General features: G+C 42.3%; 1 protein-coding gene and 1 long non-coding RNA gene across 3 annotated transcripts; both read left to right on the top strand.

The window, feature by feature from the left end:
* Positions 1-132: 132 nt before the first annotated feature.
* Positions 133-10709, top strand: Nras (NRAS proto-oncogene, GTPase). Of its 2 annotated transcripts, NM_080766.2 has the most exon segments (7): positions 162-246; positions 726-853; positions 2203-2381; positions 5598-5757; positions 6564-6687; positions 7094-7135; positions 7213-7798. In NM_080766.2, coding segments are annotated over 4 exon segments (570 nt in total). In that variant the 5' UTR covers positions 162-246; positions 726-742; the 3' UTR covers positions 6684-6687; positions 7094-7135; positions 7213-7798.
* An 18-nt stretch (positions 10710-10727) lies between these two features.
* Positions 10728-11761, top strand: LOC147996465 (uncharacterized). The gene is made up of 2 exons (XR_015676675.1): positions 10728-11073; positions 11381-11761. It is a non-coding gene; the product is annotated as an uncharacterized LOC147996465 (long non-coding RNA).
* The last annotated feature ends 2775 nt before the right edge of the window (positions 11762-14536 follow it).

The following is a 14536-nucleotide window of genomic DNA, read 5'->3' on the forward strand; positions in this document are numbered from 1 at the left end:
GCGCTTTCATTATTGAAATGCGGGTGGGGAGGGGCGGGGTGGGGTGCGGCGGCCGCCAGACTTAGGTCGTCAGCCCACGTGGCTGGGGCGGGGATTTGGACGCCCTGGGCGCTCAGTGATTACGTAGCGGGTGGGGCCGGAAGTGCCGCTCCCGGGTGGGGGCTGTTCATGGCGGTTTCGGGGTCTCCAACAGCTTCTCAGGTTGAAATCCAAAAGCCTCCCGAGGCGGGGTCTGCGGAGTTTGAGGTAAGGCTCCGGCCTGCCTGGCGTCGGACTTCTCAGGGTGTGGACGCCTGGCGGGGTGGGGAGACACGGGGAGACGGCGAGCTGGAAACAAAGGCCTGGGTGGGGGACTCTGGCTGGCTCTGGCCGTTCCTGGAGTGATTTTCGGACCCGGAAAGGGGAGTTTCGGGAAGTGGTAGTGCCAGACGGACCCCAGAGCTTGGGTTTGCAGGAATAGGAAGGGGGAGGGGGTCCTTTCCCGTAAATTGAGGGCGGGGCCGAGGCGATTGAAAAATAGACGCGGGTCTTTAATCCAAGTATCTGGCCCGCACTCACCTGCAAGTAATGTTATGTTTCTGGATCACTTTGAGAACTTAGTGGAAGGCCAAGTGTGTCGAACGGGTCGGGTGCCTTAGAAACAAGAGTTTAGTAAACTCATAGAAGCCCTTCAAGTACTGTAGGTTTGCCTTGTCGGTTTAATCGTAATTGCTGCTTTCCTACAGATTTTTGCAGGTGTGAAATGACTGAGTACAAACTGGTGGTGGTTGGAGCAGGTGGCGTTGGGAAAAGTGCTTTGACAATCCAGCTAATCCAGAACCACTTTGTGGATGAATATGATCCCACCATAGAGGTGAGGCCCAATCCACTGCCTGGTCCTTATCCTCACTTTTGGCTTTCTCGTACCCATAACTGCTCTTTGAAAGTAAAGGAAAGAGAAAGTAATTAGGTATTCCAAAAGCAGTAAATTTTAAAGAGTTGTAGAGACAAGTACATGCTTCCTAAAGATGTCCTTTTAAAAGTACACAGTTTTCATTCTGTTTATGTCACAGCTCTTTAATAGAAACGTAGGTCATAAGGAAAAATATTGTAGGCAGTCATACAGTGAAGATCGAGAACTCGGAGCTCTGGATAGTCTTCAGTTCTCTTTTTGTTTTTTTTTTTAAGATTTATTCATTTATTTTATGCATGAGTATACTGTAGCTGTCTTCAGATACACCAGAAGAGGGCAGCAGATCCCTTTACAGATGATTGTGAGCCACCATGTGGTTGCTGGGAATTGAACTCAGTACCTCTGGAAGAGCAGGCAGTGCTCTTAACCACTGAGCCATCTCTCCAGCCCTCAGTTCTCATTCTTGATCTAGTCCAGATTGAGTTGGGGTAGAAACAAGTTGAGATTTTGAGTCATTGTGTCTAGAAATTCCTTCTCTGCAATTTAGTTATGGAATATTGAGGAAAATCACCTAAATCTTCACGTCTCATATTTCTATATGATGTTAAATTTCCATCACCTGCCTGGGATTAATGGTGCAGGTATGTATAAACCCAATTTATAAGCATCCAAGAAGCTGATGGGGGAAGTTCCAATTTCAAGGCTTGCCTGAACTACATATCGAGGCCTGTTTACAAAATACAAAATAATTTTTTTTCAAGTGTAAACCTGTTCTACCACACAGGAATGTTAGACAAATTTAGATGTCTACACAGGTTACATTTTAATAAATTTATGGAACAAAATATAAGCACATTTCCAGTACCACAGACCAGGCCTTCTAAATGTGGAACATTATATATTTTATAAAAGTAAAATTATGACCATAAAACCATATTAGATATTTCTGGTTTTGTCATTTTTATTAGTGGTTTTGTTTCTTTGTGTTTTTTGTCTTAACCCCATAGCTCAGGCTGATTTGGGGTTTTGTTTTTGAAACAGGGTCTCACTGTGCTACCCTGGCTGGTGACACTTACTGTGATCAGGCTGGCCTTGAACTCACAGATGTTAGTCCACTTGCCTCTATGTCATGAGTGCATGTGATTATGTATGAGTGTATTTGCTGTTTATGCTACCTATTAGCAAACTGAGGGTGAGTCACATAGTTAGGCTTATTTGTCCTGAGTAATTACATTTTTCTGGTTTTAAATAAAGTTTGGGGCTGTCCTTGTCCCTACCACCCCTACCTCCTCACCCTTTCATATTCCCAGGATTCTTACCGAAAACAAGTGGTGATTGACGGTGAGACCTGTCTACTGGACATACTGGACACAGCTGGACAAGAGGAGTACAGTGCCATGAGAGACCAATACATGAGGACAGGCGAAGGGTTCCTCTGTGTGTTTGCCATCAATAATAGCAAATCCTTTGCAGATATTAACCTCTACAGGTACTGGGAATGTTTTCTGAAACAAACCCTTTGTATGTGCACTCTGAAGCTATGTCAAAGAATATGGATTTAGGAAACACAACTTTTTAAAATGTTGGTTACACTGTTTTATTTGTGGAAGCCAGGACAAGTGCAACAGCATATGCTGTGGGAGTCAGAGGACAGCCAACGAAAGCTCTCTTCTTAGGGACTGGGGACTTGGGTTAGTCGCAGGCACCTCTGCCCACAAACTATCTTTAAGCCCTCACTATTAGAAAGAAAGAAGAGAGAATCTGATTTCCACTGGAAGACAGTGCTTACATTTCCTGTGTGGTGTACTGTTACTGTACGTGGAAATGAAGCATGCTACTGAGTAACGGTGAGGATGATAGCAAAGTCAGAGAGCACAGGTGGCTTTCCTCAAAGAACTGGAAGGTTTCAAAGCTGCGTGTGCCCTAAGAAGGTTAGTACTACATTCTTACTCATTTTACATTTTTGAGACAGGATGTTGCTATATATCCCAGGCTGACCTTGGATTTACTGTCCTCCTGCCTCACCCAGCCAATATTCTTACTTTACAGGGTAATAGAGTTCAGAGGTAATTTGTTGGATTTTCAGAGTTGTGGGTTTTTTGTTTTTTGTTTTTTTTAAGATTTGGTAAAGACAGGTTTCTCTGTGTGGCCTGGAACTCACTCTTTGACAGGCTGGCCTTGAACTCTCAGAGTTCCACCTGCCTCTGCCTCCCCAATTTTGGGACTAAAGGCATACACCACCACTGCCCATCACTTATCTTTCTTTAGTAACAGGTAGAGCCACAACACACTGGGTCTCTCTCTCTTAGAGCAGCATTCTCTCTTTAGGCACTGTCAAAGTTGAAACTTGGCTCTGTTGTTAATTAGCTAAGTAACTTTAGGACAAAATTAAACCTGTGTGTTTCCTTTTTTTAATTTATTATAAGAATAGCTTCCTCAAGGCTGGAGAGATGGCTTAGGGATTATAAGCACTGCTATCCTTTCAGATGACCCAGGTTCAACTACCAGCACCACACAGGGCCCAGGGCCATCTGTGGCTCCAGCTCGAGAGCATCTGGCACCCTCCTCTGACCTCCTTGAGCACCAGGCACATTTGTGCATAGACATAGAGCAAAAACACACATACCCATAAATAAAAATAAATCTTTTTTTAAAAAAAGAATGCCTCCCTCATAAAGTTGCCAAGAGTAAACAAACTGATAGGTATTCAGGACAGTGTTTGACCCATAGTATATGTTTGTAAGTCTGCCTACACCCCCGAGACCTTAGAGTTTGGTGTTCTTTGTGGGGTTAATGAAAACTTAAAACCAGTTTACCCTTGGATTCCAAGAGAAGACATTCTCTGAGCCAGCACTTTCTTAAAGCATCCTGTGAGGATGTGGAGTGGGGCAGTGAGGTGACTCATTTGGTAAGGCTTGCCACCACATCTGCACCATGGCATGTGTATGTCTAGCAAAAACTGTTAATTTTTAGAATAGTTGAAAAGGAAACTAAGTTATCAATGAGCATATTCTATATTGACATGAAACCTTAGTGACCTTCAGCAGGCACACTGTAGACATGAGAGCTGTCTTGTCAGTTTGTGTGCGCCGAAAATAAATCACTTGCTCAGAAGTACACTGATACTGAGAAGAAATTGAGTCTGTCCCTCAGAAGGTTTAATGTAAGGAACATAGCGACCCAACATCAGCATGCTCCATATGTTTAGGCTAGTTTACAGTATTCCTGAAGTTAGGCAATCACCACTAGGCATGTTGGTACCTGGGAAGTTGAGGGAAGAGGATTAAGAGTTCAAGGCTACCTTTGTCTAGATATTGAGCTATATATATAGTAAGATCCTGGGTTTTTGGGGGGGTTGTTGGGTTGAGGGATGGTGGTTGTTATTGTTTTTTGGTTTTAGATGGGGACGGAAAGGATTCTGACATTATACCAAGTAGTTCTGTAGCTAGCTAAGTAGGATATGTTTGAGGTAAGTGACTGAAATTCAAGGGTAGTGTCTAATATAGCACTGTGCAATAGTATATAGCCATGACCAGATGTGGCTATTTGACATTTACATAAAACTAAAAAATTAGTTCCTTGGCCACAGAAGCAACAAAGTACTCAGTAGCAGACTAATGACTACCAGATATTAGTTTTTATTATCACAAAAAGTTGTTTGTCACAAGAACCTAAGGCAGTAACTTTTAGATGTACTGGGTGCTATATTGTATGTGAACTAAAAGAAAACTTATCTTTGTCAGGGATGGTGGCATGCACCTTTAATCCCAGCACTCAAGAGGCAGATCTCTGTGAGCTCAAGGACAGCCAGTACTACATAGAGAAACCCTGTCTTTTTATTGAAAAGCTGTTTTTGATAGTTCTGAATCTGTGCACATGCCTGAATGCATACATTTATTAAGAGTAATTCTAGAATTTTCTTAGTGTTACATATCATGAGCTTCCAGCTATAATTCTGTTTGAGAAAAGTATTAGAGCCCCACCTATCTTAAAAAGTGAATTAATTATCTTCCAGTAAATATTGTTGTTGCAAAGGGAGCCTCAAAAAGCTATCTAGGGGCCAGCAAGATGGTTCAGTGGGTAAAGGTGCTTGCTGCCAAGCTCAATAACCTGAATTTGACTCCCTGGGACCCACATAGTAAAAGGAGAAAACCAGCTTACCCCCAGGGTTTTCCTCTGATTTCCACATGCATGCCATGGCACATGCACACACAAATAAGATACAAGTTAATTTTTAAAATCAACATCTTTTTTTTTTCCCCCCCGGAGCTGGGGACCGAACCCAGGGCCTTGCACTTGCTAGGCAAGTGCTCTACCACTGAGCTAAATCCCCAACCCCTACAAGTTAATTTTTAAGTCATTTAGAATTCATAAGCTCTACTTTGTGTACTTCTAAACTTAATCTGGGTTTCCAATTAAACCCAGAGCCAAGCTCCTTGGAAAATCTAGGAACTTAACAAGGACATGCATGCATCAGTATATAAGAGCCAGCTATTTCTAGGATGTGAACTGGTGTACACAGCCTCACGTGGCTTCTACACCAAGTCTAACTGACACTCTTAACTTATTTGTATGAGTGTTCGGTGTGTAAGCTAAGTAATAGTAGCTAAAAGGACTGTAATTTTACCACTTCCTCTTGCCCTACCATTTCATTCCTTCCAGAAAGCTTGCTTTTCTTATGATTAGCTACTGTGCTTTGTTCTAGGGAGCAAATTAAGCGCGTGAAAGACTCTGATGATGTACCCATGGTGCTGGTAGGGAACAAGTGTGACTTGCCAACAAGGACAGTTGACACAAAGCAAGCCCACGAGCTGGCCAAGAGTTATGGAATTCCATTCATTGAAACCTCAGCCAAGACCCGACAGGTATGCTAGAGACTTGAGCAAGTGTGAGTGTCTGTTTAAAGCAGAGATGTGTGACTGGTCACGTGTGGTAGAGATGTAATCTGTGTTAGTTATGATGAGTTTTGGGGGTAGTGGTTTCTGTATGGTTGGTCTTTGTTTCTTGTTGATCTTTTCCCCTCGTCCCCCAACCCTGCTCCCCTAAACAAAAGGAGCACTACCGTACTGTGGGATTTCTTTCTTTCTTTTTTTTTTTTTTAAGATTTATGTATTTATTATATGTAAGCACACTGTCGCTGTCTTCAGACACACCAGAAGAGGGCATCAGATACCATTACAGACGGTTGTGAGCCACCATGTGGTTGCTGGGAATTGAACTCAGGACCTCTGGAAGAGCAGTCAGTGCTCTCAACCTCTGAGCCATCTCTGCAGCCCTACTGTGGGATTTCTAGTTCTGCCTTAACAGGCTCAACTATTCCAAGATTAAACAAACTTGTCAAGCGTGAATCCTTTTTTCCATCAACACTTGCCACTACTGAGGAAGGAACTTTACTGGAGGGACTTCTCATAATTGGCAGTTCTGTACTCTTTCCCCACCTTGTCCTTTTCTCTTTGTTGGACTATCTTTGCTTTTTATAAAAAACATGGCAGTTATCAGCCCGTCAGTGGGGTCCTCTAGGTGTGCTGGGTTTAGTGTCTTCCTGAGTCCCCCAGTTAATGAGCTGTTGAGTAGTATCAAATCCACATAGAGAGGTGGAAATGAGAGCTTACAAGTTGGACTGTCCAGTGTTTGTTTGTTTTGTTCTTCTTTACCCTTTTTCTTTTAACAGGGTGTGGAGGATGCCTTTTACACGCTTGTAAGGGAGATACGCCAGTACCGGATGAAGAAGCTCAACAGCAGTGAGGATGGCACTCAAGGCTGTATGGGGCTGCCCTGTGTGGTGATGTAGTAAGGTGAGTGTGTGCTCCTGTCCTAACTATCTCCTGCTTAGCACTAGGCAGCTCAGAATAGTGTGAACACTACTGACTCTTGCAATTGAAGTGAGAGTTTTCATATATTTGCAACTAGAAAATAGCTTTACTGGTACGTAGCTCAGTAGCTAGGAGTACCTCCTGCTCTTTTAGAAGATGTGATTCATGTACCAGCGTCCATGTTAGGTGGCTAATTTTCCTCATTGTACCCTGTCAGGGAGTGTTAGCATCTAATTCTTTCAGCATGTCTTCTACAGACAGCTTCCTATTTTGAGTATTAGGAATTTTAGACCTGCATGTGCCATGTTTGTGGAGTGGACACATTGAAGACACCATACTAAGGATTGACACTATAGAAACTAAATGACATGGTGTTCTTTTGTTCTAGACCCTTTAAAAGTTCTGTCATCAGAAACGAGCCACTTTCAAGGTAGGACAAGTTCGAAATGTCCTGACTGACACTGAGTTTTTTGCTCTTGTTTCTCTTACCTTCTGTCTCTGTTTCAGCCTCACTGATGCCCTGGTTCTGACATCCCTGGAGGAGACGTGTTTCTGCTGCTCTCTGCATCTCAGAGAAGCTCCTGCTTCCTGCTTCCCCAACTTAGTTACTGAGCACAGCCATCTAACCTGAGACCTCTTCAGAATAACTACCTCCTCACTCGGCTGTCCGACCAGAGAAATGAACCTGTTTCTCCCCAGTAGTTCTCTGCCCTGGGTTTCCCCTAGAAACAAACACACCTGCCAGCTGGCTTTGTCCTCCGAAAAGCAGTTTACATTGATGCAGAGAACCAAACTATAGACAAGCAATTCTGTTGTCAACAGTTTCTTAAGCTCTAAGGTAACAATTGCTGGTGATTTCCCCCTTTGCCCCCAACTGTTGAACTTGGCCTTGTTAGTTTTGGGGGAAATGTCAAAAATTAATCTCTTCCCGAGAATAGAATTAGTGTTGCTGATTGCCTGATTTGCAATGTGATCAGCTATATTCTATAAGCTGGCGTCTGCTCTGTATTCATAAATGCAAACATGAGTACTGACGTAAGTGCATCCCTAGTCTTCTCAGCTGCATGCAATTAAATCCAACGTTCACAACAAAGTGCCTTGTCCTAACAGTGCTCTGTAGGCTTCCGTTATAGTTCGTATTGAAATAGATGTTTCAAGAACCATTGTATAGGAAAGTGACTATGAGCCATCTACCTTGGAGGGAAAGGTGAATCTACCTGATGGCAGATGCTTTGTATATGTACACATATGTACACAAAGACAGTTTCCCTGTTTGCGGTTCTCCCAGGAGAAAGAGGGAACTGAAACGATTATGACTAATTTCATTTAATTCTAGCTAATCTTTTTTTTTTTTTTGGAGGGGGGGAGTAGGTTACCACCTATAAATATTTGTAATTTCTTCTAGCTTACTGATAATCTAATAGTCAATGAGCTTCCATTATAATAAATTGGTTCATACCAGGAAGCCCTCCATTTATAGTTAGTCAGATACTGTAAAAATTGGCATGTTATTACTTTATACCTGTGATTAATGATTCTTCAAACCTTAAATATAGTTATTAGCAGGCAGGTTATATCTTTGCTGCATAGTTTCTTCATGGAAAAAAAAAAAATATATATATATATGGAGAGAGTGGCCCTCAGTTCCCATCTCACCATCCCTCTCTTTCAGCCTAGATCAGTTCAAGCATCCTATAGGAGCTTGAATAATTATCTCAGTTGAACAAACCATGGTGCTAATGGACCAGGTCATGGTTTCAAAACTTGAACAAGCCAGTTAGATCACAGAGAAAACAGTTCATCCATATTTGCTCCCTGCCTATTACTCCTGCTTGTAGACTTTTGCCTGATGCCTGCTGTTCGAGCTATAAGGATAAAAGTTAGTGTGGTTCTACACCAGGACTGGGAATGCCTGGTGAGCTGTTGGGTAAGCCTAGACACCTTTACATTTTCAGACCCGTATTTTTAGCCCCATGGAAACTGAAGCCAGAGTTCACACCTCCATCTCTTCCCCCATTAGATAAATGTTCTTAATCTATATAGCTTTTTAAAAGTATTTAAAACATGTCTATAAGTTAGGCTACCAACTAACAAAAGCTGATGTGTTTGTTCAAATAAAGAGGTATCCTTTACTACTTGAGAAAAGAATGTAAAATGCCATTAATTGTTGTCATGTAGAAGTTTGATATTTGTGGTAATGCCCTGATAATTCATTGGTGAGTTTTGTTAGTCATGGTGATACTTAAAATATAACTCATCTCAGTAATTTCAATGAAAACATAAAATGGGATGCCTTGATTGAAAAAAGCAAACCTAATTCCAAAATGACCATTTTCTCTTCTGATCTTACGACACCTAAAAATCTGAGATCCTTGGGATTCATTTGTTTATAACAGGAACTTGCTATGTAATCTTGGCTGGCCTCAAACTCACAATGCTCTTCCTGCATCAGTCTCCAAAATGATGGGATTACAGGCACATGCCACCACACACACCTGATCTGGTTTCTAATGAATTTTTATTGTTAAGCAAATCCCCATCACCTTGAAACTAATCAGAAGAGGGAAGAAACATATGTTGTGCTCCTCAGTGCTAATGCTGGGATCTTTCACCAGGGGTTTGCATTCTTAAGTAAACTGCTGCCTTTTTACAACATGGCTCAGTCATCCTCCTGAAGCTGCTTGAGACCAACACTTGGTCTTGTTCTTTTTTAATGTGTCTGTATGACTGGTGGTGGATCTCTAAAAAGTTTATTAAACTCCAGTTAGGGAGAAAGTTACTCCCCTTGGCCCTTTTGACCATATCCCATGTGTGTGTGTGTGTGTGTGTGTGTGTGTGTGTGTGTGTGTGTGTGTACACACATATGTATGTATGTGTGTCTGTAGTTGGTCTCCAGTTCAGATGCCCTTACTAGCATATATTCCCACAGGGTGTGGGTTTCGGCACAACAGTGACAAACTTGAAAGCCAAGTAAATCCAGTTGGTGTTTTTAGAGAGCATAATTAGTGAAGATCTGGTTTACCTCAAAGTCACAAAGCCTCTCTTCCTGAATTGAAGTGCCTGGCCCACTGTCACAAATTAACATGTGGAAGGCAGCTGGTTGAAGCTTTGTTCACACATTGGAGAGTATGAAAATAAGTGTTCTAAGACCTCTGACACCGAATCCGTGTAAACCTGTTAAATGCCATGTGTTCCAGGACTTAGAGTGTGTGAGTTGGTAACTCAGTACTTTGTTTACTAGTGCCGTGGGAGCGCTGTGTGCACAGTGGAGGTGGGCGTGTTTTAGGCGGCCATCTGCAGAGTCAGCCTTTAAACTGCTGTGAACTTTGTCATGACTTGAAGATAGACAAAAACTCTCTAAAGACAAATGTTTGTTTTCCCCATTAGAGAATGTGTGAGCTTAGTTTATCTTCTTTTGTATTTAGTCATAAACTCTGAAGCTGGCAGCTACGACCAAGGATCAGAAGAATTAGCTCTGCTGATTGTGGGACACAGAGGTAGAATGGGAAACGTTTTGCCTGGGTGGCTTCTATTTAGAAGAGAAAGAGATGATCATTCTTGAACATTAGTTTTATTTTGCTATTTCTTTAAGCTATCTCATGTGCCACAAAGTTATTTTAAGGTATTTGTGTTTTATAAGAATTGTTTTAAGAGTGTTCTCGATGAGATTAGTTGTAGATATTTTTAAAAATACAACTGGTTTTTTAAAAATATGAGTATTTCTCTAAGCAAGTGTTTAAACTCTGAAGAGAAGGGAAGGTGGGTGGAAGTTGTTTGGCTTTTGTATTTCTGTGCTGTTAAATATAGGTCAGAACGTCAACTGTGCAATCCTGCTGTTTAAAGGAGAACTATTGGCCTCCATGGTCCTCCTGAAGGGGCTCATATTTTAAGTTGACTGTTTTATTGTAAATTAATCCATTCTAATTTTTTAAGACTTGATTGACTGTTTTTCTTGTTAAATAATTTTTAAAAATAAAAAACTGGAAGTTCTTTGCTTAACTGTATTTTCCCCACTGTCTTAGGGTTTTTATTGCTGTGAAGAGACACCATGACTACAGCAGCTCTTATGAAGAAAACATTTAATTGGGGCTGGCTTAGTCAGTTACTGTCACAGTAGGAAGCATGGCAGCTTGCAGGCAGACATGGTGCTGGAAAAGGAGCTGAGAGTTCTGTATCTTGATCTGAAGGCTGCAGAATGAGTCTGTGTGCCACATTAGGGATACCTTGAGCATTGGAGACCTCAGAGCCTGTCCCCACAGTGATACACTTCCTCGGAGGACCAAGCATTCAAACACATGAATCTGTGGGAGCCATTCCTATTCAAACCACCAATCCCACCAAGGTCCGTTATAGGAAATTATATTTCAGGTATTTTCTAAAGATTTATTATGTGTATGAATAAAGTGTTTGTCTTCAGACACACCAGAAGAGGGCAACAGATCCTGTTACAGATGGTTGTGAGCTACCATATGGCTGCTGGGAACTGAACTCAGGACCTCTGGAAGAGCAGTCAGTGCTCTTAACCACTGAGCCATCTCTCCAGCCCCTATATTTCAGATATTGATGCTCTGTTTGGACAGTGCTGGGGACACTCAAGCTCCTTGCTTGTTCTCAATATAGTAAGTAGCCTCCTCAGCCTCTCTTAAGACTTTTCTTTCTGTGGTTTTTGTTATAGGGCCCATTGTGTTGAAGGAAACATTCCTTTCTGAGGAGCATGCTGAAGTTTGGCAGGGTCCTGTGTCACCCTGCCAGAGCATGAGTCTTCCCTTGTACCAACCACACAGACACGCTGTTCATCACCTGCTTTGGTGTCCCTTGGCTTGTCGACTGTCAGTAGCAAGGTTTACCAAGAGGCTCAAATGGGAGAGCAATGTAGTCATAAGACTGTATTCCTTATGTGAACTGTCTTACTGTGCCCACGCTATAGATGCACATATATATCTATCCGAAAAGAAACAGTATATAAACAGATTACAGTTGTTGTTTCTTGCAATTAAATGCATCCAAAGGGGAGACTCAGACCCTTCATGGAAAAATAGACCAGTATATAAGTCAAGGTTTGCTTTGGGTGATTATTCAAAACTATCTCATATCCTCATTTATGAATAAGACTGTGGGCCAGTTGAGGTGGCATACATTTACAGTCCTAGCACTGGATAAGTAGAGGCAAGAGAAGAAGACCAAATTTAAGTGACAAAATACTTTTAAGTAGAACCACTCAGGATATTTTAGACAGGCATGACGCCTACCTGAAGAAACTAGGTTGCTAGGGTTCAGCTCTGTAGCTCTCATGACAAGCAATACTCAAGGTTATCATCAAAACCCCAATGTGGGGGTTGGGGATTTAGCTCAGTGGTAGAGCGCTTGCCTAGGAAGCGCAAAGCCCTGGGTTCGGTCCCCAGCTCTGAAAAAAAAAAAAAAAAAAAACCACACACTTCAAAATCTAAAATAAATGAATCAATTTTAGAAAAAAAAAAAAAAAACCCAATGTGGTTGTGTGAATTACTTGATACCCATAAATTCATGAAAAGGAGCCAAGATGCCCTGAGTGATCATTTTGCAAAAATTGCCTAAGAAGGCTTTGTGATACTTTTAAAGTAACCAGGAAATAACATGTTGTCCACCAAATGAAAATCGAATTGAAAAATATACCAAAGTAGGTTAACAAGTGACTTTTTAGTGTCAAAATGAGCTCAAGGTGGCCTTTGCTTGAACACTCTTCTATCACATGGACTACTCCAACGAACACACTGCCATTTTAGTGCATTTGGGAATGGGAACTGATTACCTCGCAACCCAGATGGTGAGATCCAGTCTTTGCTTTAACAAGTACAGATTCCAGTTGTCAACACTGTGTGAGAACCTTTGGGGGTCAAAGACAGGCAGCTACATGCCTACCTGGGCAGATGTCATCAGAAACTGACAGCTACCTGTCAGAACTTTTACAGATGGGAGCTTGGAGTCTTGCCCTGTTGAGGAAAAGATTCTTCCAGAGTGGCTGTAGTGCATGTGACAAAATTGATGGTGTTAGCATTTCTTGTAGGAGCTTGAGATGTATAGATTCTGATATTAAAGTCAGAAAAGTCTTGCACATTATTTTAAACATCTTGGTGTGTGTGTGTGTGTGTGTGTGTGTGTGTGTGTGTGTGTGTGTGTGTGTGTGTGTGTGTTTGGTATATATAAAATGTACAGCTGAGATCAAACATACCTGATCTGAATGGATTTTAAAATCCATAGTACATAGAATTTAAAGACATCTTGAAAGATAGGTCAAAACATCTTGTAAATTTGTGCTTATTTTGCCTGTAAAATTTGAGATCGACATTTAAGTTAAAAAATGAAACCCTAGTGTGGCATGTGGACTGATATTAGTAAAGCCTGTGTTCTTCACAGAACAGTACCTGGGCCCTGCTGTGACAGTACAGGGTCTTCTGGAAGAGCAGCTAGTACTTTTAAACACTGAGCCATTGAGTGTGTGTGTGTGTGTGTGTGTGTGTGTGTGTGTGTGAAAGCTACTTGAATGTCAGTGCCCATAGAAGACAAAAAAAGGTAAGAAGGGTCCCTGGGTCCCTGGCAGTTGTTTATTACAGTATTGTGAGCCACTCAGTGTGGGTGCTGGAAACCAAGCTCTGGTCCCCTGGAAGAGCAGCAGTGCTGAGCCTGTTCTGAGCCAATTTGGAGGATGGCCGCTGGATGACAGCTTCTGGCCACCTTTTTATCTGCACCCCTGAAACTATGTTCTTTCTGCTTTCCATACCCTACAATCAGTGCTAAACAGAGTGGGTGCCAAAGGGGCACCAAGTCTCTGTGGACCTCTTCCAACAGTCAATCTTTTTGGGGAATTGCTCACTGTCCTGACTGGAACATTGTCAGGCGCTTTCCGACCTACTCACCCTTCCATCTGAAGGCTCTCACATCTACTCGGGCTCTCTCCCTTGTTATCTGTTCCAGGCCCTGCCCCAGACTGTGTGTCTAATCTTATCTGAGCATCTCACCAAGTTACCAGACATTGTTGGGACTAGTTCCAAAGCCCAGGCAGGCCTTGAGTTTATGATTGTCCTGCCTGTCCTGCCTCAATTCTTGAGTAGTTTGGATTGCAGGCTCGAGCCACTAGAACACATTAGTTTTGTTTGTTCCTCTCTCTCAGATCTCATTTCACAGCCCTGGCTGGTCTAGCATTCCCATTATAGCCCAGGTTAGCCTTAAATTTGACAGTGGATGGCAAGAGTGAACCAACACGCCTGACTTCCAAACACAATGTGTGAAAAGCTGTTTTCAGTCTATAGGAGCAGAACCCAAAGAAATGGAGAGCACACTGTCATTCATTCTGAAAGGAGTGGGACTAGACATGGCAGCACATAACCTCGGAAGGCTGAGGAAGGAGGATAGAGAGTTAGAGGCTACGCTGGACTTAAAAAAAAAAAAAAAATCAAACTTACCAAGCAGTGGTGGTTCATGCCTTTCTTTAATCCTAGCACTCAGGAAGCAGAGGAAGGCAGATCTCTGGGTTTAAGGCCACCCTGATTTACAGAATGAGTTCCAGAACAGCCAGGCCTACAAATAGAAACCCTAACTGGAAAAATAAGTAAAGAAAGACAGACAGGAAGAGAGGTAGGAAGGGTGGGAGGACAGAAGAAAAAGGGTGCTGGGGCTATAGTTCAGTGATAGAATACTTGTATAGTAGATATCGATGCTCTGGTTTGAGAGTCCAAGCAGAAACGGAGAGATACACACTCATGTTGAATGTACCCAGGGAGGTGTGAGGACAGAGTCAGACTTGAACTACAGTTGTAGTGAGTTGCAAGTTATCTGTTGTGGGTGCTGGGAACAA

Source organism: Rattus norvegicus, chromosome 2 (genome assembly GCF_021556685.1).
Source record: "Rattus norvegicus strain SHRSP/BbbUtx chromosome 2, alternate assembly SHRSP_T2T, whole genome shotgun sequence".
Classification (NCBI taxonomy): domain Eukaryota; kingdom Metazoa; phylum Chordata; class Mammalia; order Rodentia; family Muridae; genus Rattus; species Rattus norvegicus.